General features: G+C 39.6%; 1 protein-coding gene across 2 annotated transcripts in view; it reads left to right on the top strand.

Moving 5' to 3' along the window:
- LOC142750501 (gamma-aminobutyric acid receptor subunit alpha-2-like) overlaps positions 1 to 24,324 on the top strand; it is a 159,544-nt gene that overhangs the window by 88,304 nt on the left and 46,916 nt on the right. For both annotated transcript variants that reach the window (XM_075859504.1, XM_075859512.1), the window contains 2 exons: positions 16,902 to 17,045; positions 19,011 to 19,163. In XM_075859504.1, the coding sequence (XP_075715619.1) occupies positions 16,902 to 17,045; positions 19,011 to 19,163 (297 nt within the window). The remainder of the gene's footprint in view (positions 1 to 16,901; positions 17,046 to 19,010; positions 19,164 to 24,324) is intronic.

Here is a 24,324-nt window from a genome sequence, read left to right as displayed (position 1 = left end):
TGATTCAATTGATCCTGTTTGATCCAGATGTTGACAGAGAAACACTACTCAATATATATCACCCATATTCTGAAGTTTTAAGAAATGTCCCATATGTGGCCCTACGTGACCGAAACATAGGCCTGAGAAATTAAGGAGCACCTTGTGGATTTTGGGGCCTCCTTTTAATTAGCATGTTTTTTCACACACCACTGTAGGTTTGCAGAGGCCTTGAGGTGCCAAACCATAAGGAACACCCCAAAAAGACCCTATTTAGGAAACTATACCCCTTAATGAATTCATCTAGGGGTGTAGTGAGCATTTTGACCCCACAGGTGTTTCAGAGAATTTATTAGAAGTAAGCCATAAAAATGGAAAAATATATATTTTTTCCAATAGTATGTAGTTTTAGCTCAAATTTTTCATTTTTACAAGAACTACAGGAGAAAAGTTCCACAACATTTGTTACACAATTTCTCTTGAGTATGGCAATACCCCATATGTGGTCATAAACTGCTGTTTGGGCAAACACGGCAGGGTTCAGAAGGGAAGGAGCGCCATTTGGCTTTTGGAGCGCAGATTTTGCTGGATTGGTTTTCTGACAATATGTCGCATTTGCAAAGCCAATGAGGTACCAGTACAGTGGAAACCACCAAAAAGTGACCCCATTTAGGAAACCATACCCTTTAAGGCATTAATATAGGAATGTATTGAGCATTTTGACCATACAATGTCATGAAGAATTTAATGCAAAGTAGAATTTTTTTCACACATTTGTCAATTTCAGGGCATGTGTCTTCCACACTGTACATGAAACTGAAGAACCCCCCCCCCCCCAATATTTATTTCCCACATTCTCCTGTATTCAGAAATGGCCCCAATATTACCATAATATCTTTCTGGACACACGGCTAGGCCCAAAACGGAAGGAGTTTCTAGTGTATATAGAAATGTTCCATTTTTCTTTTGTTTGTATTCGTGGCAGAGCCTAAAATCGAAATAGCACCTTTTGTATTTATCTAGGGGCAGTGGCGGATTAAGTGTACCATGAGCCATGGGCTGTTGACACAACTTAAGCCCCCTCATTCCTCCTCACACGCAATTCAACACCCCCAACCCGCTGACTCTGTACCTGTCAGTGCCACTGACCTGACGGATACATGTTTTAATGCTAGATACATGTCACAAAGGGTCTGTGGACCCACTGGGCCGTACAGCCTTGGCGGTATGGCAGGTGGCCAACAGGGCGCAGGTCAATGTCTATAGTTCGTATAGGTACGTGTGGCAGCTCGGACAGTAGCAAGGCAAGCTCGGCTGGGACTAGGCAGCAGGTAGATGTCAGGTGAGGTGAAGCAGGTCAGGCGTGGAATACAGCATGGCACGACTTTGGTTCAGCACAGTACTCGACCAGGATGGTATGGAATGCAGGGAACAGAAACAGGAACAGGAACACACTAGGAGACCATTGCATAGACAAACTAGGGAAACAGCAACAATGCTCAGGCATCAAAAAAGCATGGACCCCTCTTATAGTCCAGGGTACTCACGGCCTGATGTTCATCAAAGTCTGGTGTGTGCGCTGCCCCTTTAAGAGCGGGCATGAGAACCGGCTGAGGTGAGTGGAAGCGAGCGCTGGCGTCTCCCGAGGAGGAGGCTAGGGCCAGCGCTTGCCGACTCGTGTCTGAGGCTTTCAGGGGGAGATTGGAACTGACGCCCCACAGCCCCGGACTTGACAATACAGCGGCTCTGTATACAGAATACAAAGCATCTGTATCTGAAAAAGATTTTTAATAAAAAGTATTTAAAAAGTTGCACCAAACTCACAGTTTTATTAAAGAAAAAACAAACGTTTTCAAAGGTGTACATAGTCTTTAAGACATCAAATAATAATTAAAAAAATGGTAACACCTCTCTTTAAAGTGTAACAAAACATTTAAAAAACTTTTGACATGTCATAGTGAGGTGTCAGAAGATTTAATCGATCGCTAAAATGAAGCGGCAGAAGCGCTCGGTTGAATGCTGCTTCGTTTCTGGTCGCCAGTCCTCGTAGCAGTGTACATGTCAATAGAAAGTCTATAAGTCTGTACACCGCTTTCTCGGCTTTCCGAGTAAAGCTGATCAGAAATGAAGCGGCACAGCGGTCACCCGAGCACTTCTGCCACTTTGTTTTAGCGATCGGTGGGGGTCTCAGTGATCGGAACCCCACTGATCAAAACTTCTGACATTTCACTTTGACATGTCTAAAGTTTTTTAGAAGTTTAGTTACCCTTTAAGCAGTTAGACAGCCCTCTCCTTGCAGTAAAATAACTACTGGGGGCTGTATGGGGGAATTATATTGCAAGGGGAGGTCAAATTGTCTGACTTACTGCTGAGGGCTCTATGGGGGTGTCTGAGCATCTGACTTTGATGGCTCTGTGGGGGGAAGATATCCCCCCATAGAGCCCTCAGCAGTTAGTCACTTGCAATATAATAACTACTGAGCGCTCTATGGGTAGGGGGGGATTATACTGCAAGGGGTGTCTAACCATCTAACTGACTGCAGAGGCCTTCATGAAGGGGGGAATAATCCCCCCTTCCCCCATAGAGCCCTTAGTAGTTATTATACAGCAGATGGGGGGGTTGAGCGTCTAACTAATTGCTGAGGGCTCTACGGAGGGAAATTATTATGCCCCCATAGAGCCCTCTGCAGTCAGTTAGATGGTTAGATGCCCCCCCTTACTGTATAATCCCCCCTAGAATCGGCCGATCTATTTAATTTTGTCTGGAGCAGGAGGATCACACTAACCTCACCGCCTTCTCTCCTGCTCCTCTCTGGCGGCGCGTGCGGCTTCAGAGAGGCGTGGTCTAAACACTAGCAGATGTGCCTATAGTGCTGCACGTCTGCTAGCCCTATCCGGGCCCAGCCCGACCCTACAATTGATTTCCCTGCCCTTCCTCCCCAACAGCAGCGGCCGTCAGCAGCGCTAGCACATTTTATAGTTCTTTTAGTATTTTTTTAAATTATGTGCGGTTCGGGTTCACTGCCAATATAAAGATCCACCACTGTCTAGTGGTATAATGAGATATTTTTGTTTTATTTTAGGTTTTAATCCAATTTCTAAATGGCCAATATTGTAATGGGAATAGGGGTCAAAATGTGTGTAGTCAGCAGGGGGGGGGGAGGCGTGGCCTGGATGCCGAACGGAGCGGTCGCATTCTTGTGAGCTCCGCTCTGAGACCTCTCAGCTACTACTCACGGCGACGTATTGCAAGTATTCACTGGACTAAGTGTTTCCTCCTCCAGTGGACCTAAGTATGATGACTCGCAAGAAGTCTCTCAAGTCGGGTCCCAAACGCCTTACAGACTTTTTTACCTCGAGAGGCCTCAGACAGGGTGGAGACACACCATATTACAGAAGCGCTTTTCCTACCTCATCTACTAGGAGCGATGCTGAAGCAACGCCATCCCTCGCAGTTGGGAAAGGTAAGTCCTTACCTTCCTTGGGGACAGCTAGCCCGACTTGAAATTATCCTTCGGAGACAGTTGGAGATGCTCCAATATCAGAAATATTAGAACCGCTCATTAGACAGACTGAAATGTCGGCAAAGGTTCTCGCGCAATCTAATATGGTGTCTCCCTCTGTAAGCCCAGAAAAGCAGAGACCCAGACTGGAGCTGGAAGCTCCTACCCAGCAAGAGGACAGATTTTTGCAGTCTCCTATGAGAGATCCTATTGAGGATATTCCCTCTACGGATCAAGTAGCATCGGAACTCTTTATTAAAACCATGGTCCTGGTACTGAGGGGCTCATTTCAAAACGACCTGTCACGATATTCTACAAAGATGTCTGCTGCTATAGACGAATTAGGTGACCGGGTGGATCATGTAGAAAATAAGGTGGGGGAAATTACTCATGCTCATAATGATATGGTGGATGCTCATCAATTCCTGGAAGAAGAAGTAACCTATCTCAGATTCAAGATGGCTGACTTAGAGGACAGAAACAGGAAAAACAAGAGTCTCTGTCACCAGATTATAAGTGCCCTATCTCTTACATAATCTGATCGGTGCTGTAATGTAGATAACAGCAGTGGGTTTTTTTTTGAAAAATTATAATTTTTGAGCAAGTTATGAGCAATTTTAGATTTATGCTAATTAGTTTCGTAATGACCAACTGGGCGTGTTTTTACTTTTGACCAAGTGGGCGTCATACAGAGGAGTGTATGACGGATCCACAGATCCACTTTTACCACATGAAAGACTCCCTCATGTCTACAGCGCGACACATTCAAGTTTTACCAGCGCCACATGACAAAATTCAACGGTATGCAGACCTATCCCAGATAACCATACAAACAAGAAAGAAATACCTACTGCACTCTCATCCTGAGGAAAAATAATATAGCCTATAAATGGGGCTTTCCTACATAGCTACTCAGCCACAGAGTCATGCACGGCACCACTAACCTATCAGAAGGTGGATCATGCTTAAACTGTTGGGACTTTCGACTCTGTCTCCTTCTTCTAATTCACACAGAGATGCACTTGCGAGACTCTCTCCGGATTGGCTTCAAAGGTCTAAGAATCACTGATTCCACATGGGCCCATTTTTCTCTTATTTTAATAGAGGTCGATTTGGTCTTTAGGTAGATTCTTTCCCCCCACTTTTTAGTGGCTGATTGACAATTTATTTAGTGAAGTTACTTCTGTTACTAACTGATCTGTTTCTTTTCTTATGTATTCAGTTTTATCTACCAAATTACTTCCTTCCCTTCCTGCCGAGATATATAGATGTTTTTACTCTACCTTTGTGGGTCACATATTACTTTATTCTATTTCTGTCTCAAGGGCAGCTACTAGGATTGATAAAGCTCCAGAGTTGTTTTTTCTATGGTTCTTAAAATTACATCTTTAAACACTAAGGGGTTAAACTCCCCTTTTAAAAGGGCTTCAATATGGAGAGATACATTGTCCTCTAATTCAGACATCCTCTGCCTGCAGGAAACCCATTTCTCCCAATCTAGTTGTCCAAAATTTACACATCATAAATTCCCCATCATTCACATGGTCAATGCGGTTAAAAAACAAGCGGGTGTATTAACTGCTATAAGATATTTTGTATCCTTTCAGTTGTGTGACTCTATTGTTGATGTGAGGTGGAGATATCTTGTCGTGGGGGGTTTGTTCGATAATTGCCTAGTAACAATAGCTAATGTATATGCTCCCAATGTTTCACAAATTCGCTTTCTCAATAAGATAATGTTCAAGATTCGCAAGATTGCTAAAGGAAAACTTATTGTATGCGGAGACTTTAATATTATCCCCGATTCTCAATGGGATACTACTAATCAGGACAGGAGATCTCCTCCGATTCTTTCTCCATGGCTTCATAAAGAAGAGCAATATGATTCGTTTAGATGCATGAATTCCTTCTCTAGAGAATTTACTTATTATTCTCCAAGACATAGATCCTTCTCCTGAACTGACCTCTTTCTGGTAGATAGGGGATCTCTTCAGAATGTTCAGTCTTCAGAGATAGTACAAACAACATGGTCTGATCATGCTCCCATGTACCTATCTGTTTCCCTGTCCCAGAATCCTTCACCTTCCTTTTCATGGCGTATTAATACATTCATCCTTAATATTACTGAATATAAGGACCATATATCTGTCCAACTAAAAGAGTACTGAATTGCTCCCCAGAAGTTAACCCATATTCCTTATGGAATGCCCATAAGGCGGTTATGAGAGGTTTTTTGATTCAACAAGGAGCCTGTTATAAAAAAACTGAAATTAGCTAACTAGAAACACAACTTCAACATGATAAATCACCATCTCTACACGACAACCTCAGATTCCTTTTATTAGATGAATACGACAAGAAGATCACTTCTCTGCGTATGACCTACTACACCTCTTACAATAAAGCCAGCCGATTGATGGCCCCGAAAAATTAAACAACGTCAAATAAGAACGAAAATTCCCCACTTAGTATCACCAGTTAATGGTTCTAAGATTCTAAACCCCCAAGAAACTGCAGACTAATTCAACTCCTATTATTCCACTTTATATAATCTGAAGGAAGACCCTTCCACCCCCCAACCCACAAACCTTAATATAACTAAATTCTTGTAATCTATCCATTTACCCTCCTTCTCTTTAGTGCAATTGTCTCTTTTGAATGCTCCCATTACGCAATCTGAGGTTTCCAAAATAATGGGTTCAACAAAATTTAATAAAGCACCAGGACTCGATGGCTTCTCTAATGACTTTTATCGTGCCTTCATCGCCATTCTCTCCCCACATCTGACTACAGTTTACAATTTAGCAATGTCCTCGGGTAATTTACCACAAGAAATGCTCCAGGCAACAATAGTAACTATCCCCAAAGCGTTGAAAGCTCCAACCACCCCAGCTAACTTTTGACCAATATCCCTTATTAACTGCGACACGAAGATATACGCCAAGCTCCTAGCTACCCGTTTAATAGATGTTCTTCCAACAATCACACACGCAGACCAGGTTGGGTTCACTAAAGGACGACAAGCTCTTGATGGTACAAGACAAATTCTTAATCTCATGGCTACGGTCGAGCACCTTCTTTCTTCCTAACTTCCTCACCTTGGACGCAAAGAAGGCGTTCGATAGAATACATTGCGGTTTTGCTTTTTCTACTTTGAACAAATTTGGATTTACCGTAAACATCTTGAGTGCTATTCAGGATCTTTACCCCTCCCCCTCAGCTAAAGTACTAACAAATGGTTTTCTTTCGTCCCCCTTTCAAATTTCCAATGGGACCCGCCAGGGATGCCCACTCTCCCCCCTATCATTTACAATGGTAATGGAACCCCTAGCGGAATCCATATGATCTAACCTGAACATAAGAGGTATTCGAATATGGTTTCATCAACACAAGTTGGGTTTATTTGCAGATTATGTCATTCTTACAATTACTGACCCTCTACCCTCCCTGAGAGAAATCTCCAATACTATTTTCCGATTTGGCTTAGTTTCCTACTACAAAATTAACGTTTCTAAATCCCAAATATTTGGTATGCATATTCATTCCACCTTGAAACACATTATACAAACAGAATTTCCCTTCCAATGGGAAAACGTTTCTATCCCTTACCTAGGAATTCAAATTGGATACCCTTAGTCTAGACTTCCTAAACTAAATCTTGGGCCTCTTCTGATATCTCTTCAAGGAGAACTTAATAACATTTCTAAACATGAACCATCTTGGTTGGGACGCAATGTTTATTATAAGATATTTATGTTGTCAAAAGTTTTATATTTCTTGTGGACCTTAACTGTCCCTATACTCACCTCACTGCTTATGAAATTCCAAACGCAGCTTAGATCCTTTTTGTGGGATGGTAGAAAACCCAGAGTAGCAGTATCCATTCTCACAGTGCACAGAACCAGAGGAGGTCTGAGAGTTCCAAACATAGTGAATTACCATAAACCGTTGCTCATCAAGAAAATGTGATCTTGGTTATCTTCATCTACAGGTTGCAATTGACCCTCAATTGAAAAGCACCTAATTGGAGGACACTCCTTTTACAATGTCCTGTTAGTATATGCTTTAAAACCGAGCCTTCCTCTTCCCAACACTCCCACGATTAGAGTCTCCCTGCAGGGATGGCTTTCCCTACTTTCAAAGTCCTCAGATAGTACTATGGGTGATCCAATCCAGATCACAGTAGATGTTTTGAACTTGCTGATCCCTAACCTAGGTATCAAGTACTGGTCCAAGAATGGTTTGCATAGCGTCTCAGATTTATTTCAAGGGAACTGCATTAGACCATTCTCAGAATTAGTGACTATGTTCCAAATTCCTGACAAAGATATTTATAAGTATGTTCAGATAAAGTCGTATTTAGAAGGGTCGTCTGTAACTACAGTCCAATTACCTCTATTTATATGTAATCATCTTTCTGACCCTAAAACAAGGGACTTGAATCATACTAGGAAAATGTATGATGTATTGAATGGGAACGTGGAGATTACCAAGCGAGCTCATATTTTAACGCCGTCCCGGCATTTGACGTACCCATACGCCAAAGTCGGGTTGGTGGAATTATGGAGCGGGCTCACAGAGTGAACACGCTCCATACGATGCGGGTGTCGGCTGTTTGTTACAGCCGACACTTCAGAGTAATGAGCGGCATCGAGACCGAGCGCGATCCCGCTGGTTTAACTCGTTTAATAGTTGCCTGCCAGAATCACGATATACTGCAATACATTGGTATTGCAGTATATCGTGCAAGCGATCTAACGATCACTGGTTGAAGTCCCTTAGGGGGACTAATAAGAAAAGTAAGAATGAGTTAAATAACGTATTTTTTTTGAGTAAAAAAAATAAAAATTAAAAGTTAAAAAAAAAAACCTTTTCCCATTTTCCCCCTAGAGCATAGTAAAATAAATAAATAAATAAATAAATAAACATAATTGGTATCGCCGCGTCCATAAAAGTCTGAACTATTACACTATATCATTATTTAACGCACACGGTGAACGCCGTAAAAAAAAAAGTGTAAATGCCAGAATCTCAATTTTTTGGTCACCTAATCTCCCACCTACAATGAAATAAAAAGTGATCATGTAGCATGTACACCAAAATGGTATTATTAAAAACTACAGCTCATGCCGCAAAAAATAAGCCCTCATACCACTTAATCGACGGAAAAATAAAAAAGTTATGGCTCTCGGAATTTGGCGACACAAAATAAATGTTCTTTTTTACACTTAGGTTTTTACTTGTAAAAGTAGTAAAATATAGAAAAAACTATATATATTTGGTAACACTGTAATCGTATTGACCCACAGAATAAAATTAACATGCTGTTTTAATTGCACAGTGAATTCCGTAAAAACGGCGCGCAAAAAACCATGGAGGAATCGCTGTTTTTTTCATTTTCTACCCCACAAATAATTTTTTTCCCGTTTTCTAGTACATTATATGGCACAATAAATGGTGCTACGAAAAACTACAACTCGATCTGCAAAAATCAAGCCCTCATTATACTATATCAACGGAAAAATAAAGACGTTATGGCTTTTGGAAGGTGGGGAGGAAAAAAACTAAAATGAAAATCTGAAAAAGGGCTGCGGTGGGAAGGGGTTAAAATGGGAATGGGATCTTAATAAAACTTTTTCACTTAACCAATGGCCCACAGCAATTAAATGGATTATGAAATCCTCACTGTGTACAAATCTACTTGAAGTACATCATAAGGTATTGATGAGATGGTACTGTACTTCCTTCAAATTGGCTAGAATCTTTCCCCACTCGTCTGACCTGTGTTGGCGTCAATGTAGCCATGTAGGCACTTTGTATCATATTTTTTGGGGATGTTTCATACCCACTCCTTTCTGGAATGATATAACTGTGGTGTCCATTAGTAAAAACCCTACCCTGGCATTAATATAGTTGGAAGTAAAAGAGATAGCTGTAGATTTTAGACGATTGGTTTTCCATATATTGCCTTCTGCAAAGCTTCTCATAGCTAAAGCTTGGAAGTCCTCCACGTCTCCCTCTTGTAAATTCCAAATCATTCTATATATGTATGCCTTTTCTACCTTCGTCAGAACAGATATTCATCCTTTGCTACTTTCTGGAACCCTTGGATCCGACATTTTGATGATTGATGCTGCTTTATGCTTATGTCTCTCGGCCCCTTCCCCCTCCTCCTTTCCCACACCCCTGATAATTTCCTCTTCTGGTTTTCCATGTATTTAAAATTGTTGTATGAACAGTACCTTATGTTCAGTGCTGCCCTTTCTATTATGGTAGATCTATTGTAATATACATGTTTTCTTCTATATTATTCCACTGTTACTACAGAAAATGTCTGTAGTCAGCCAAAAGTAAAGTCCCATATGGTGAGATCAAAAGGGGTTAAAAAATATATAACAATAAATGGAATTAATAATTTAGTAATGAATGGTAAGAGCGAAAACAGTCCTTGATTCACAATCCTAGGTTATCAGGACAAGTGTTAAACTGAAAACCCATTTATTTTCGCAATCCATTTTTATAGCAAACACGGCATCTTTTATAGGGTCATCTCTTTTTTTTCAGTGGGGAGCACTTTGCTTCGGAAATGCTGCCCTGGTACAATTCTGCTGGCCTAAACGACTAAAGAATTATACAGCGCTACTTGCACTAGGTGGACGGCAACCGTTTTATACCACACTTGTTGTTTTCTCATGGCTGTAGCATTTGATCAGCCAGATCCCCACCTCCCATGTACTTAATCTATTCTAGTATATGTACAGGCTTGAGAGCTGTGGAATTTCTTCTCCTTACAGGGACAGGGCTGCTGCTGTCCCCATGAATTGACGATAGGACAAAGTCATCTCTCTTATCTTTAAATTTTACAAGCATTACAGTGAAGGAAATACGTATTTGATCCCTTGCTGATTTTGTAAGTTTGCCCACTGTCAAAGACATGAACAGTCTAGAATTTTTAGGCTAGGTTAATTTTACCAGTGAGAGATAGATTATATAAAAAAAAAAAAAAAATCACATAGTCAAAATTATATATATTTTTTTGCATTGTGCACAGAGAAATAGGTATTTGATCCCTTTGGCAAACAAGACTTAATACTAGGTGGCAAAACCCTTGTTGGCAAGCACAGCAGTCAGACATTTTTTGTAGTTGATGATGAGGTTTGCACACATGTTAGATGGAATTTTGGCCCACTCCTCTTTGCAGATCATCTGTAAATCATTTCGAGGCTGTCGCTTGGCAACTCGGATCTTCAGCTCCCTCCATAAGTTTTCGATGGGATTTAGGTCTGGAGACTGGCTAGACCACTCCATGACCTTAATGTGCTTCTTTTTGAGCCACTCCTTTGTTGCCTTGGCTCTATGTTTTGGGTCATTGTCGTGCTGGAAGACCCAGCCACTAGCCATTTTTAATGTCCTGGTAGAGGCAAGGAGGTTGTCACTCAGGATTTGACGGTACATGGCTCCATCCATTCTCCCATTGATGCGGTGAAGTAGTCCTGTGCCCTTAGCAGAGAAACACCCCCAAAACATAATGTTTCCACCTCCATGCTTGACAGTGGGGACGGTGTTCTTTGGGTCATAGGCAGCATTTCTCTTCCTCCAAGCACGGCGAGTTGAGTTAATGCCAAAGTGCTCAATTTTAGTCTCATCTGACCACAGCACCTTCTCCCAATCACTCTCAGAATCATCCAGATGTTCATTTAAAAATTCAGACGGGCCTGTACATGTGCCTTCTTGAGCAGGGGGACCTTGCGGGCACTGCAGGATTTTAATCCATTACGGCGTAATGTGTTACCAATGGTTTTCTTAGTGACTGTGGTCCCAGCTGCCTTGAGATCATTAACAAGTTCCCCCCGTGTAGTTTTCGGCTGAGCTCTCACCTTCCTCAGGAACAAGGATACCCCACAAGGTGAGATTTTGCATGGAGCCCCAGATCGATGTCGATTGACAGTCATTTTGTATGTCTTCAATTTTCTTACTATTGCACCAACAGTTGTCTCCTTCTCACCCAGCATCTTACTTATAGTTTTGTAGCCCATTCCAGCCTTGTGCAGGTCTATGATCTTGTCCCTGATATCCTTAGAAAGCTCTTTGGTCTTGCCCATGTTGTAGAGGTTAGAGTCAGACTGATTAATTGAGTCTGTGGACAGGAGTCTTTTATACAGGTGACCATTTAAGAAAGCTGTCTTTAATGCAGGCACCAAGTTGATTTGGAGCGTGTAACTGGTCTGGAGGAGGCTGAACTCTTAATGGTTGGTAGGGGATCAAATACTTATTTCTCTGTGCACAATGCAAATAAATATATCTAATTTTGACTATGTGATTTTCTTTTTTTTTTTAAATATAATGTATCTCTCACTGGTAAAATTAACCTAGCCTAAAAATTCTAGACTGTTCATGTCTTTGAAAGTGGGAAAACTTACAAAATCGGCAAGGGATCAAATACTTATTTCCTTCACTGTATGTTACTGTTACACAGGGCCTTGCTTTCGCCACGTCCATGTTTTTTGGGAGAGCTCTCTGATTCCTTCTTATTGTGCCACAGGCCACTGTCTTTATTTCCAAAAGACACTGGAAGAGAGGAACACTAGTGTAAAAATTATCGACATAAAGGTAATACCCTTTACCTAGAAGGGGTTATAAAGGGTCCCATATGATATTGGCGCTTGTACTGAGTATGGGGGTGCATTCTGGTTGATATATTTTTATTTTCCCTCATAGATGCGAAGTCTGTGAGTGTACCCAAATTCACTCTCACAGAATTTGTATATTTTTATACCATATTCAGCACTTTTACTTGGCAAATATTGCCTGAACCTAAGTCTCCCTTTAAAGAGTACAGGAGACTCATCAATGGCAATGTTTTTAGTGGGGTGTGTGCATCCAAAAATGTATCATTGAAATGGGCAATTAGTGGCCTTATTTTAAATAACTTGTCCTGGCTGGGGTCACCAGAAAGTGGGCACTGGTTGTTATCATTGCAATAGAGGAATTTTAATATTGCTCTAAAGCGGGTTCTCATCATTACAGCCCCACACATTGGTGTGTTATATAAAACATCGGCCAACCAGTAGGACCTTATTGGTTTTTTTTTTTTTTAATAAAGCCCATATTAAGAAGGAGCACCCAAAATTTGATGTGGGATGACTGGCTAGAAATTGCTGTGCATACAGATTTGCTTGTGTGACCATAAGGGTTAGTAATTCATCTGTAAAAATTATTTTAAAAACAATCCAATACCCTGTGGTGTCAATATTTATTTCCGGGGTGGGATTGAATTTGGGAATAAATATTTGGGAGCAACCAATTGGAGTCACTGGAGGACAGATGAATATTGTTCTTCCATTCTCCACCTATATGGTATATGGTCTTGCCACTGTGTATTTAACCCCTTAAGGACGCAGCCTAGTTTGGGCCTTAAGGCTCAGAGCCCATTTTTGAAATCTGACATATTTCACTTTATGTGGTAATAACGTCGGAATGCTTAAACCTATCCAAGCGATTCTGAGATTGTTTTCTCGTGACACATTGGGCTTCATGTTCATGGTAAAATTTGGTTGATATATTCAGTGTCTATTGGTGAAAAATTGCAAAATTTAGAGAAGATTTTGAAAAAATAGCATTTTTCAGAATTTAAATGCATCTGTTTTTAAAACAGGCGGTTATACCACCCAAAATAGTTACTAGTTCACATTTCCCATATGTCTACTTTAGATTTGCATTGTTTTTCGAACATTCTTTTATTTTTCTTGGACGTTACAAGGCTTAGAACATAAACAGCAATTTCTCATATTTTTAAGAAAATTTCAAAAGCCTTTGTTTAAAGGTACCTCTTCAGTTCTGAAGTGGCTTTGAGGGACCTATGTATTAGAAACCCTCCATAAAACACCCCATTTTAAAAACTAGACCCCTCAAAGTATTCAAAACAGCATTTAGAAAGTTTTTTTTAACCCTTCAGGTATTTCACAGGAATTAAAGCAAAGTGGAGGTGAAATTTGAAAATTTAATTTTTCTTGCTGAATTTCAATTGTATTCAATTTTTTTCTGTATATCGCTATACCTAAGTACGCTTTTTGACGGTTCCCTGACACTAACTAACCCTAATACTAAACCAGTTAAATTGTCTAAATTAACAGTTTTTTTTTTGTTTTTTTTTTAATTTGTTTTTTGTTTTATATGTTTTTTATAAAGAAAAAAAGAAAAAAATAATCCCCAGGAACCAAGAAATTGGTCCGGAAGACTTAGAAGTGGTCAGTGATAGGTGATCACTGACCAAAAACGTGGGGGGAACACAAGAAGGAAGGGTACAGGAATGGGTAGCGGATGGAAGAGGTGGGATGCCGAAAAAAGTTGTTTTTTAGACTTTTTTTTAACTTTCTCTTCTCTCTCTCTTTCTCACAACCGCTCTGAACGCCTCGCTAACTCCAACAGAGGCGTTCAGGGCGGGAGCGGCAGGATGTGATGTCACGGAGAGGAACTGAAGAGACCGATTGCCACTATTGGACAGTTACTCATTAACTGATCAATAGTGGCGATTGTGGAGGCGTGACCATCGCAACAGGTCCCGGCGTATTGAGCTGTGATAGCCTGCTGTCGGAAACAGCAGCTGTCACAGCTCGTGCACGCGCCGGTGGAAAACGTGTCGGTCAGCGCGACGGAATAGTACGTCGCTGAGCGTGAAGGGGTTAATGAGTTAAAAGTCAAGATAAAGATAGCTACATCTGTACATTACGGAAAAGCATAGTTACATTAGGGTTAGTACGTTAGACACAATTCTTAAAGAGGCTCTGTCACCACATTATAAGTGCCCAATCTCCTACATAAGGAGATCGGTGCTATAATGTAGGTGACAGCAGTGCTTTTTATATTAAATATGATCTGTTTTCACCACTTTATTAGCGATTTTAGATTTATGCTAATGAGTTTTGAACGGTAGTGTACATACAAACATACATTCATACATACATACACAAATATACGCACATACGCTCATATATACACCCTCCAAATATTTTACCTTGTGATTACAGAACACTTTGGTCCTTGCAATTGAATCTTCCTCCACTAGCTGCTAGCTCGTGCACACAAATCACAGGTCCCTCAATATTCCTAAAAACTCTTTCAATAGACAGTCCTAGACTGAAAAGTCCTAGCTACCACCAACACATACTGTAGCTGTGCACTCAAGACTAACCTTAGCCTCCTCCTGGTTAGTCCTGGAGAGGAAGGGAGTGATGGCAAGTGCAGTACATGCCCTTCTCCTCCTATTGTACCCTACCTCCATGATAGCTACATACCTGTAGTGTATATTCAGGTGGCAGGTACCTCCACAACTCTCACTACAGTGTCACTGGAAAGAAACCAGGAGAGGGAGAGCTGTGCTGAGCAGCCAGCAGCAGAACATCAAACATGATTCATTGCCATGTGGGGAGCTTTAGAGGTTGTGTTGCCTCCTTGAGTAGGCAAGCAACTGCACAATTTGCACACCCCTCAGGGCCTATTCAGACGAGCATTCTTCATGTCTATATGCTGTCTGAGTGTAGAATTGACTGCACATTGCCTGAACCCTAATGGTATGTTCACACACAAACTCAAAAACGTCTGAAAATACGGAGCTGTTTTCAAGTGAAAACAGCTCCTGATTTTCAGACGTTTTTGAAGCCACTCGCAAAAACGTCCCATGAAGTGTCCTGCACTTCTAAAGGTATGTTCATACGCAGTGTTTTCAGACATAATTCGGGCATTTTACGCATCGAATTACGCCTTAAAAAACGGCTCAATTACGCCTACAAACATCTGCTCATTGCTTTCAATGGGTTTTATGGTGTTCTGTTCCCATGAGGTGTAATTTTACGCGTCGCTGTCAAAATACGGCGCGTAAAAAGACGACTGCAAAAAAAGTTCATGTCACTTCTTGGGACGTTTTTGGAGCCGTTTTTCTTTGACTCCATTGAAAAACAGCTCCAATAACGGCCGTAAAATACACACCGAAAAACGCGGGTTGCTACAAATACGTCTGAAAGTCAGGAGCTGATTTCGCCTGAAAACAGCTCCGTATTTTCAGAGTTTTTTGGTCACTGCGTGTGAACATACCCTTACTTGCGGCCGAAAATGGGAAACTAACACATGTCCAATTTTCCACACTGACCATTGGTCTATGCAGATAAAATCGCAAAATGCACTACTTTGGTCCAATTCTTGCCCATTCATGTTAATGGGTCAGTGAAAAAAAAAATGACAGTACACGGATGACATCCGAGTGCGGTCTGTTTTTTACTAATGGGTTGCTAGCAGATCTACAGTAGGGGAAAAAAAAAGTAGCCTGACCTCATTTTTTCATTCACATAAAAAACTGACCGTACGCACTCCGAAACAATATTGATTGAACTCTGATGTAAAATCGTCAGTTTTTCCCTGAAGATACACTGACGAGTTTTACAGCACATTTGTTTGACTACAGCTTTGTTTGAATACAGGACTAATGTACACATCCTTGTCCTTTTATATGGCCGCAAAGAACGTAGAGTGCACTTCCATGTGCAGTGCGTTTTTTTAATGCACCATTGTCAAGAATAGGCCAGACAGATCCGTAAAAACTGACAAGTATAGGACCAGCCCTGAGTATTGCAGATGGGGCACACGGATCCGCAAAGAAAGCGGATGTGTGCATGGCCCCATAGAAATGATGGGTTAGCATGCTATCCGCTAAAAAAAAACACGATAGCACACTGAAGAAATTAACTGATGTGTGCATAAGCCCTACGACATGCTCTGATTGTAAGATTCATAACCTAACAAGATACTAGCTTACTGCAGAAGATCGCCACACAGACTTGTTAAAGAGAAAGTAGAAGGTCCTTATTCACGAAGGTAGGTGCGGGTCCTGTGAGGGTACGTTCACATGCAAACTCAAAAACATCTGAGACTACGGAGCTGTTTTTAAGGGAAAACAGCTCCTGATTTTCATACGTTTTTAAGCCACTCACGATTTTCGCTGCGTTTTTTACGGCCGTTTTTGGAGCTGTTTTCTATAGAGATAATGAAAACAGCTCCAAAAACGTCCCAAGAAGCGACCTGCACTTCTTTTTCATGGCCGTTTTTTTACGCGGCCGTTTTGAAAAACGGCCGCGTAAAAAAACGGCCCATCGGAACAGAACGTCGTTTTTTCCCATTGAAAGTGAAAAAACAGTGAACATATCCTTACAGATAAAGCATTGGAGCCCAGGTGCTTCAAGTTACGCTTCTAAATGGAATAATGAGATACAGTAAATGTCCCTCAATTAAATCAAACTCCCATACAAAGCGATGGTTTTACTTAAAGTTCCAAAGTTGTAATATGCTAAGTTGCTCCTATACAGAATGAATACTATGAACAGTCTTTAGTAAAGTGTATGTAAATTCTTCATTTATTTGCTTTGTGCAGATGCTTACACAACCTCAGAAGTGACGTATGTATGGACACGTAATGCCACAGAATCAGTTGTGGTGGCACCAGATGGCTCAAGATTGAATCAGTATGTCCTTTTAGGTCATTTGGTTGGAAAGGAAACCATTAAGTCAAGTACAGGTAAGTTATACTTAAAAATGTAAAGACATTATGATTAGGGATTACCATTTACCTTTGAAACAAACCGTAGCTGCATGGCACAAGCAGGCTAGTATTGGGCTATAATCTGATATTTATACTTTTAGCTGATATTGTGCCATTTACTATAGCCTGTCTTATATCTGGAAGATTATTGTTTATCAACTATTTGCTACCAGTTATTTTTTTTCATGTACCTACAAAATAAGAAAGTAAGGGAATAAATGGGTACATAATTCTCGTTCAATTGAATTGTATATTGGAAAATCCCAGAAAAAAGCACTGTGGATTATAGGACCTGTTGTTGATTTTCGAACTCACAGAATGCCCCCTATCTGTCTCAGATTTTCACCGTTTTTTTGTGGATTTCATCGAATTCAATTTACTGGTGAAATCCACATTTCAATCTGCATGTAAAAGCACATATGGATATACAGGCTTTAGGTTTAGTGCCCTTTGAAGAGAACTAATGACGTCTTGTCTCTATCTTGTCTTCAAAAATATACCTTTCTATTATAGTAAAATGAATGTGTTAAAAGTCATAGTAAAGATCGCTATATCTGTACAGTATATGAGCTTTATTCAGTACATGGATTGAAAAAGAATTTACTCGAACAGGAACCATAGTATTCATATTGTTTATTTAAACCTGTTGTCCAGTGTTAGAAAAACATGGCTGCTTTCTTCCAGAAGCAGCGCCACACCTGTCCACAGGTTGTGTGTGGTATTGCAGCTTGGCTCCATTAAAGTGAATGGGGCTGAGCAGCAATATAAATATGGTGCTGTTTTTATAAGAAAGCAGTGATGTTTTTTAAACCCTGTTTAACCCCTTTAAGATTATGTTCACATTTCATGAATCTACATGTGGTTATTCGTCAAATTGCTTCTTTAGCAGCAGGCATTCTCAAATCTTAAGAGACCAGACCCATAAGTGTTTCCTTTTTTTCATCAAAGTCATTGTATGAGGGCTTGTTTTTTTGTGAAATGAGTTTTATATTTAAGTGGCATCACTTTGGGAACCATATAACTTATTAATTCATTTTTATTTACTTTTTTTTGGGATGAAAGGAAAACATTCATGTCATGTCTCCATAGCTCTCGTATCCAGAATGCCCGCCACCGCTGTAGGATTACATTATAATCTACAGCGCTGGCAGCGTGCTGGATACGGGAGCCAAGAAGACAGAGCAGGACACCCTGTCTCCTTAGGCCTGATTCACACGAACGTGTTAAATGTCCGTGGGACGGCCGTTAAAACAGCGGCCGTCCCACGGACCTATGTAATTCAATGTGGCCGTTCACACAGCCGTTGTTTCAACGGACCGTGTGAAGGGTCCGTGGGAGAATAGGACATGTCCTATCTTTTCACGCATCACGCATCCCTCCATATACTCTCACCTATGGGGGATGTGCGACATCGCGTCCCGCAGCACTGAGCACGGATGCACCTCGGACGTGAAAAACTGTAGATTTTCATGTCCGAGATGCGCAGCACTCGTGTAAATCAGGCCTAAAGCAGAGTCTTAAGCCACCGGCATCACGGACCATACACAGTTACTTGCTGTATTTAAAAGCAGAATCACTAATACAAGTCATTTAGAAAAACGATTATTGTGCAAACTCCTGCACTCTAAGCGTTTTCCTATATAATGTCCGTATAACTGGAGGTACTCCAAAATCCATTAAAAAAAACATGGAAATTCAAGTCAATGTTTCTTGCTACAGTGTAGAGTCAAGATAAAGATGGCTACATCTGTAAAGTGATGTATTAAATCCCATGCATTATTATAGACATATTTATTAGTGCTATATGACAGGATCCTGCTGTTGCATGCGGAGGAATGAGAGTATCCTGTGCTGAATCTCATGCTCTTTTGTATAGTAATACGTGCTATGAATTATCTGTACTGTGAACCAAATTCTCATTTAGATCTTTCTGTCTGGCAGGAGAGTACACGGTTATGACAACACATTTTCACTTGAAGCGAAAAATTGGTTATTTTGTGATTCAGACCTATCTCCCCTGCATCATGACAGTCATTTTGTCTCAGGTGTCATTCTGGCTGAACAGGGAGTCTGTGCCTGCAAGAACTGTCTTTGGTGAGTAAGATCAGCAGTGCACATATTTATGGGCTTTTTAATAAGGTCTTTTATAATGAACCACATGGATATACAGTATGTAATAGACAGTCACATATAATGCGCAGTTATAATAACAGCAGATGATGATGATATAAAGTATCTGTAAAAACACACCTATACTATATATTATTATTTTTTTATATACATTATGGAGGTTTCAGGAATGTCCAGTCTAAATCTTGGAGCCTATACTAGATGCACACTTTTTAACCCTTTAACCCCTTAAGGACACGGCCAATTTTGGCCTTGAGGACAGAGCCATTTTTTTTACATTTCCCTCTTTGCATCCCGACGCTCATAACTCTTTTATTTTTTGTACGACGTAGTTGTATGAGACTTTGTTTTTTGCGGGACGAGTTGTACTTTATGTAGGCACCATTTTTTGGTACAAATACATTATCCTTTAATTTCTATAAATTTTTAATTAGATTAAAATGCAGAAAAAAAGCAGTTGCGCAGCAGTTTTAATATTTTTTATTTTTACACCATACACCGATCATCATAAATAATGTTATACATTTGTTGTACAGGTTGTTACGGTCGTGGCGATACCAAATATGTCTATATTATTTCATGTTTTGGGACTTATATTTTAAAAAGTTTATTTATTATAAAAAATGTGTGTTTCTGTGTATTTTATTTACTTTTTATTTATTTATTTACCATTATTTTTTTTTTACATTCATTTAACTTTTTTTTTTAATTCCATAAAGGGATTTATCATTTTGATTTTGATTTTGTAACTGCAATGTACTGGCATAGATCTATATGCCAGTAAATTAGCCTGTGTACTGATTGTACACAGGCAGTTGTTAGGGCATACCTCAGTATGCCCTAACAACAGGAAATATGTTCAGACAGCCCTGGGGTCCTTCACTGTCAGAGCGGGACCGTGGCTGTGTATTACAACCGTTGTCCCGCTCTCGATCGCACTCACAGAGACGGCAGAGACTGCTGTCACACAGGTCGAGTATGCTACTAAACCTAAGCTTACCAATGTCCCTGCTAATACCACTTTTACACCGCCCACTAACTACCTCACTAAAGTACCGGTGAATGCCTTTAGATCTTCTGAATTAGAAGTTCGTCTTCTACAATTTCAATCAAGCTTGGAAAATCCTTCCATCCCTATTTTAATATCTCCATCCCCTAATGATTCCATTTCATTATCTGACCATGACATATCCCCTTCCTTATTACAATTATCTATCCATAACACCTCAGCCAACCTCTTTGAACAGTCTCTACCCATCTGCACGGATAATGTCACTTCTGCATCATTTTCCAACGATGCATTATGTGTCACATCTGATCCCCCACTTTTAGCACCCTCATTTTTGGACGCTACTACCTCTTTTTTAGGACTTCCTTCCCAATTAACAATGCCACCGGTCACGCCAAGCATCAACAGCAACGACCACCTCATAACATATCTCATAAGTCCGAAAATACAAACAATCACTCATTTTTTTCCCTTGGTTCAAAAAATATCCACCAAAAGAAAATTAGATACAGAGGAAGAAGAGGAGGTCGTAAACGAAACAAAAAGAACCCCCCCAACCAACCTAAAGAAACATCGGACCAATCACTAAAGGTCAAATTGTTCAACTTATCCTCATATAAATTTAACACACATGAGATCAGTCTGCTTAGTAAGGGTCTCTCTTTTTGTCCTGTTTCAACACCTAACACCTTTGATCTCTTTATGGACCTCAATCGTTTTGTCCGCAAGTTAACCTTAACTAGGCATTTTTCTATGGCCAAAATGGTCCTAATGCTTCCAGTACTGATTCCAACTTCAGAACCCACCACACAGATTATTCCTCCAGCATTTATTGCTACTGATTTAAAGCCTAAATCGAGCTTCTATCCTCTGCATCACCAAGGTTCCTTCTTGGGAACCTTTTCTGCCCTGGTAGGGAATGAATTTAGATCTCTTGACAAACCCATTAATACACCCGACAATCTCACTTATCATGAGAGGAACTCCCTCAAGCTACTAGCCAAAAATGACACCATTGTGATCCGTTCTGCTGACAAAGGCGGAGGAATCGTAATTATGGATAGGGACAAATACTTGGGAGAGTCTTATAGGATTTTGGATGATAGTAGTTTTTATGTCAAATTAGCAGCAAACCGTCTACCTATACATATACCTAAATATGTTCACCTTATCGACACAGCATTTCATGAAGGGGTTATCACTAAAAAGGAAAGGGGCTTTCTCAATGTGCCCTTCCCAAATATGCCATTTCTATATCATCTTCCAAAGGTGCATAAATCCATCACAAACCCCCCCGGGCGCCCAATTATATCAGGTATTCGGTCTTTGACCAGCAATCTCTCACACTTTATAGACCATCACCTTCAACCTTTAGTGGTTGGCTTACCGTCATATCTCAAAGACTCTACTCAAGTAATAAGGGAGCTTCATGCAATAAATGTCACCAACTTTATGTACCCTATTAATTTTCTGACTGCTGATGTAACGGCCCTATATAGCAATATTCCCCACTCCAAAGGTCTTGAGGTCATTAGGTCGACACTATCCACCAAAACCTGTATGCCTGATAGTCAAACTGAATTTTTAACCAAATGTGTTGATTTTATTCAGAATCACAATTCTTTCAGTTTTGATAATAAATTTTTTACTCAAATTAAAGGATGCGCCATGGGTTCGAGGTTTGCACCCTCATATGCCAATTTATATATGGGACATTTTGAAGATCGCTACATTTATCAAGATCACCCTTTTAAAAGTAAAATTTTATTTTATAAGCGTTACATTGATGACCTCCTTTTTATTTGGTTTGGTAATGAGGCTGAGGCTATATCATTCATTGAGTCTTTAAATAAGAATAGTTTAGGATTGTCTTTTACCCACACTTTCTCTGCTATGTCTATTGACTTTTTAGACCTGACTATTGCTTTTGACACCACCACTAATAAATTTAGAACTAAGACACATTTTAAATCTGTGGATGTCAGTAGTTATTTAAATTTTAACAGTGCCCATTATCCCCCATGGATAAAAAATGTTCCCTTTGGACAGTTTAGAAGGGTGAGAAAGAACTGCACCACCGACATGGATTTCATAGAGGAATGTAATCTATTAGAGAAAAGATTCAAGGAAAATAATTTTCCTTTGAGATCAAAGGGGCACGTCATAAGGCTGCTCTTCTCTCACAAGATTCTTGCATCAAGCAGGAAAAAGGCATTAAAAAGAACCATAATTTTAGTAATAATTTTATCACTTCATTCAATAGTGGAAATAAAAAAATCTGAGAGGTTCTGGAGAAACATTGGTATATCTTGAAAAATGATCCTTTTTTAAAAGCAGAATTACCTGATAGACCGACTGTCACCTATAGACGGTCCAAATCTCTCAAAAATATTTTAGCACCTAGCAGATTAAAGAACCCTAGGGTACCCTGCTCTACTTTGCTCCCTAAGACTCTTGGCTCTTTCAAATGTGGTCGTCAGCGGTGTATGTGCTGTGCCAATATAACTCACAAAGCCACCACTTACACATCTGCAGTAACTAAGGAATCCTTCAATATTAATAGCTTTCTTAACTGTGGAAGCTCTTTTGTTGTTTATATGTTGGAATGCCCATGTCATCTACAATATATTGGCCGCACTACGCAATGCCTACGGACAAGGATCAATAACCACAGATTCAATATAAATACCGTTTTTTTGAAACATAGTGTCTCTCTGCACTTTTCTACCATACACAGTAGCCAGTTTAGTAGCATACTTATTACGCCTATTGAACAAATTCCACTTAATGTTACCAACCGATTCAGTAAGCTTAAACAGCGTGAAAATTACTGGATTTTCAAAATGAAGACCCTCCAACCAGATGGCCTTAATGATGTATCGGAGTCCACCCTTGATTAGAAAATAACAAAATAATTATTTTACTGATTGTTTTTTTGGAAGCCCAATTTTCTTATTATTATATTATTATATTATTATACTATACTATATATAGTTTTTCCTACATTCACTGTTTTTTTCGTATAGATTATCAGTGCTCCCCTTCTCAGATAGACCTACAGTTATGCATTCCATTTAAATATAATTCATGGCACGTTGCTAGCCTCTATTTTCGTTTTGTTACTAATTACAATTTACCGTCTTTGCCGTCTTTTTTCCTTATGAATCTATTATGGTGGTTCCTGTTACTGCTTTGATATCTTTTGACAAATATGTTGTATATGTTTGTATACCTTTTTAATACTTGCACTTTTACACAGTATTGTTTTACATGACTTTTATAATGTAATTTCTATTGCAAATTTTTATCATATGATGTCCTGTTCAATTTCTTCTAGTGCCGATGCAGCCTTTTTTCCTTCTCTGTTTCTGTTTTAATTTTAATTTTATTAGACTATACATATAGTTTTATATATTTATTTTTATATTTTTATATTCTTGGCTGTTTACTTAGTCTAAAAGTTTAGTCTTACCTCTGACTGATGTCCTTTATGTATATGTATATGTATATATATATATGTATATATATATATATATATATATATATATATATATATATGTATATATATATTTATATATATTTTTTTATATACTGATGTTCGCGTATTAGTGTGCTCTGAAAGTGCGTTCTTTTCAAATGTCACTTTTTGCACTCAAATGGTTGATTTCTAAAATACACATCGTAATTGATGTTTAGGTCTTTTTGTACCATTTTCGGTGGTAATTCCGTTATCCCCGGGGTGGTCTTTCATTTCAGCATTCTTTTGGATGCGATGCACGCCGCGCTGTATTTCAAATGGTTCTTATAATATTATTGTTACCTTCTTGTAAATTTTATATCTCTCCTCTTTCTGCATTGTAATTGATCATTTTTTCTTTCACATGTCTTATCCTTTCATTGTTTCTGTGAATATCCGTTTTTTAAACCTTGAACTATGACGTCACCCGAGCACTTTGACCTCGTTCACATTGGCGGGTTTTTCATTATTGGCAGTGTTATTTAAACAGTGAATTGTGTATGTTTCCTTATGACCTGATGAAGATGCCGGTGCGGCATTGAAACGCGTAGTCATTATATCAATAAATCCTACTTTATCATTTATTCTCTCGTACATCA

This window comes from Rhinoderma darwinii, chromosome 1 (genome assembly GCF_050947455.1).
Source record: "Rhinoderma darwinii isolate aRhiDar2 chromosome 1, aRhiDar2.hap1, whole genome shotgun sequence".
In the NCBI taxonomy this organism is placed as follows: Eukaryota; Metazoa; Chordata; class Amphibia; order Anura; family Rhinodermatidae; genus Rhinoderma; species Rhinoderma darwinii.
This window is presented reverse-complemented; position numbering and strand designations above follow the sequence as displayed.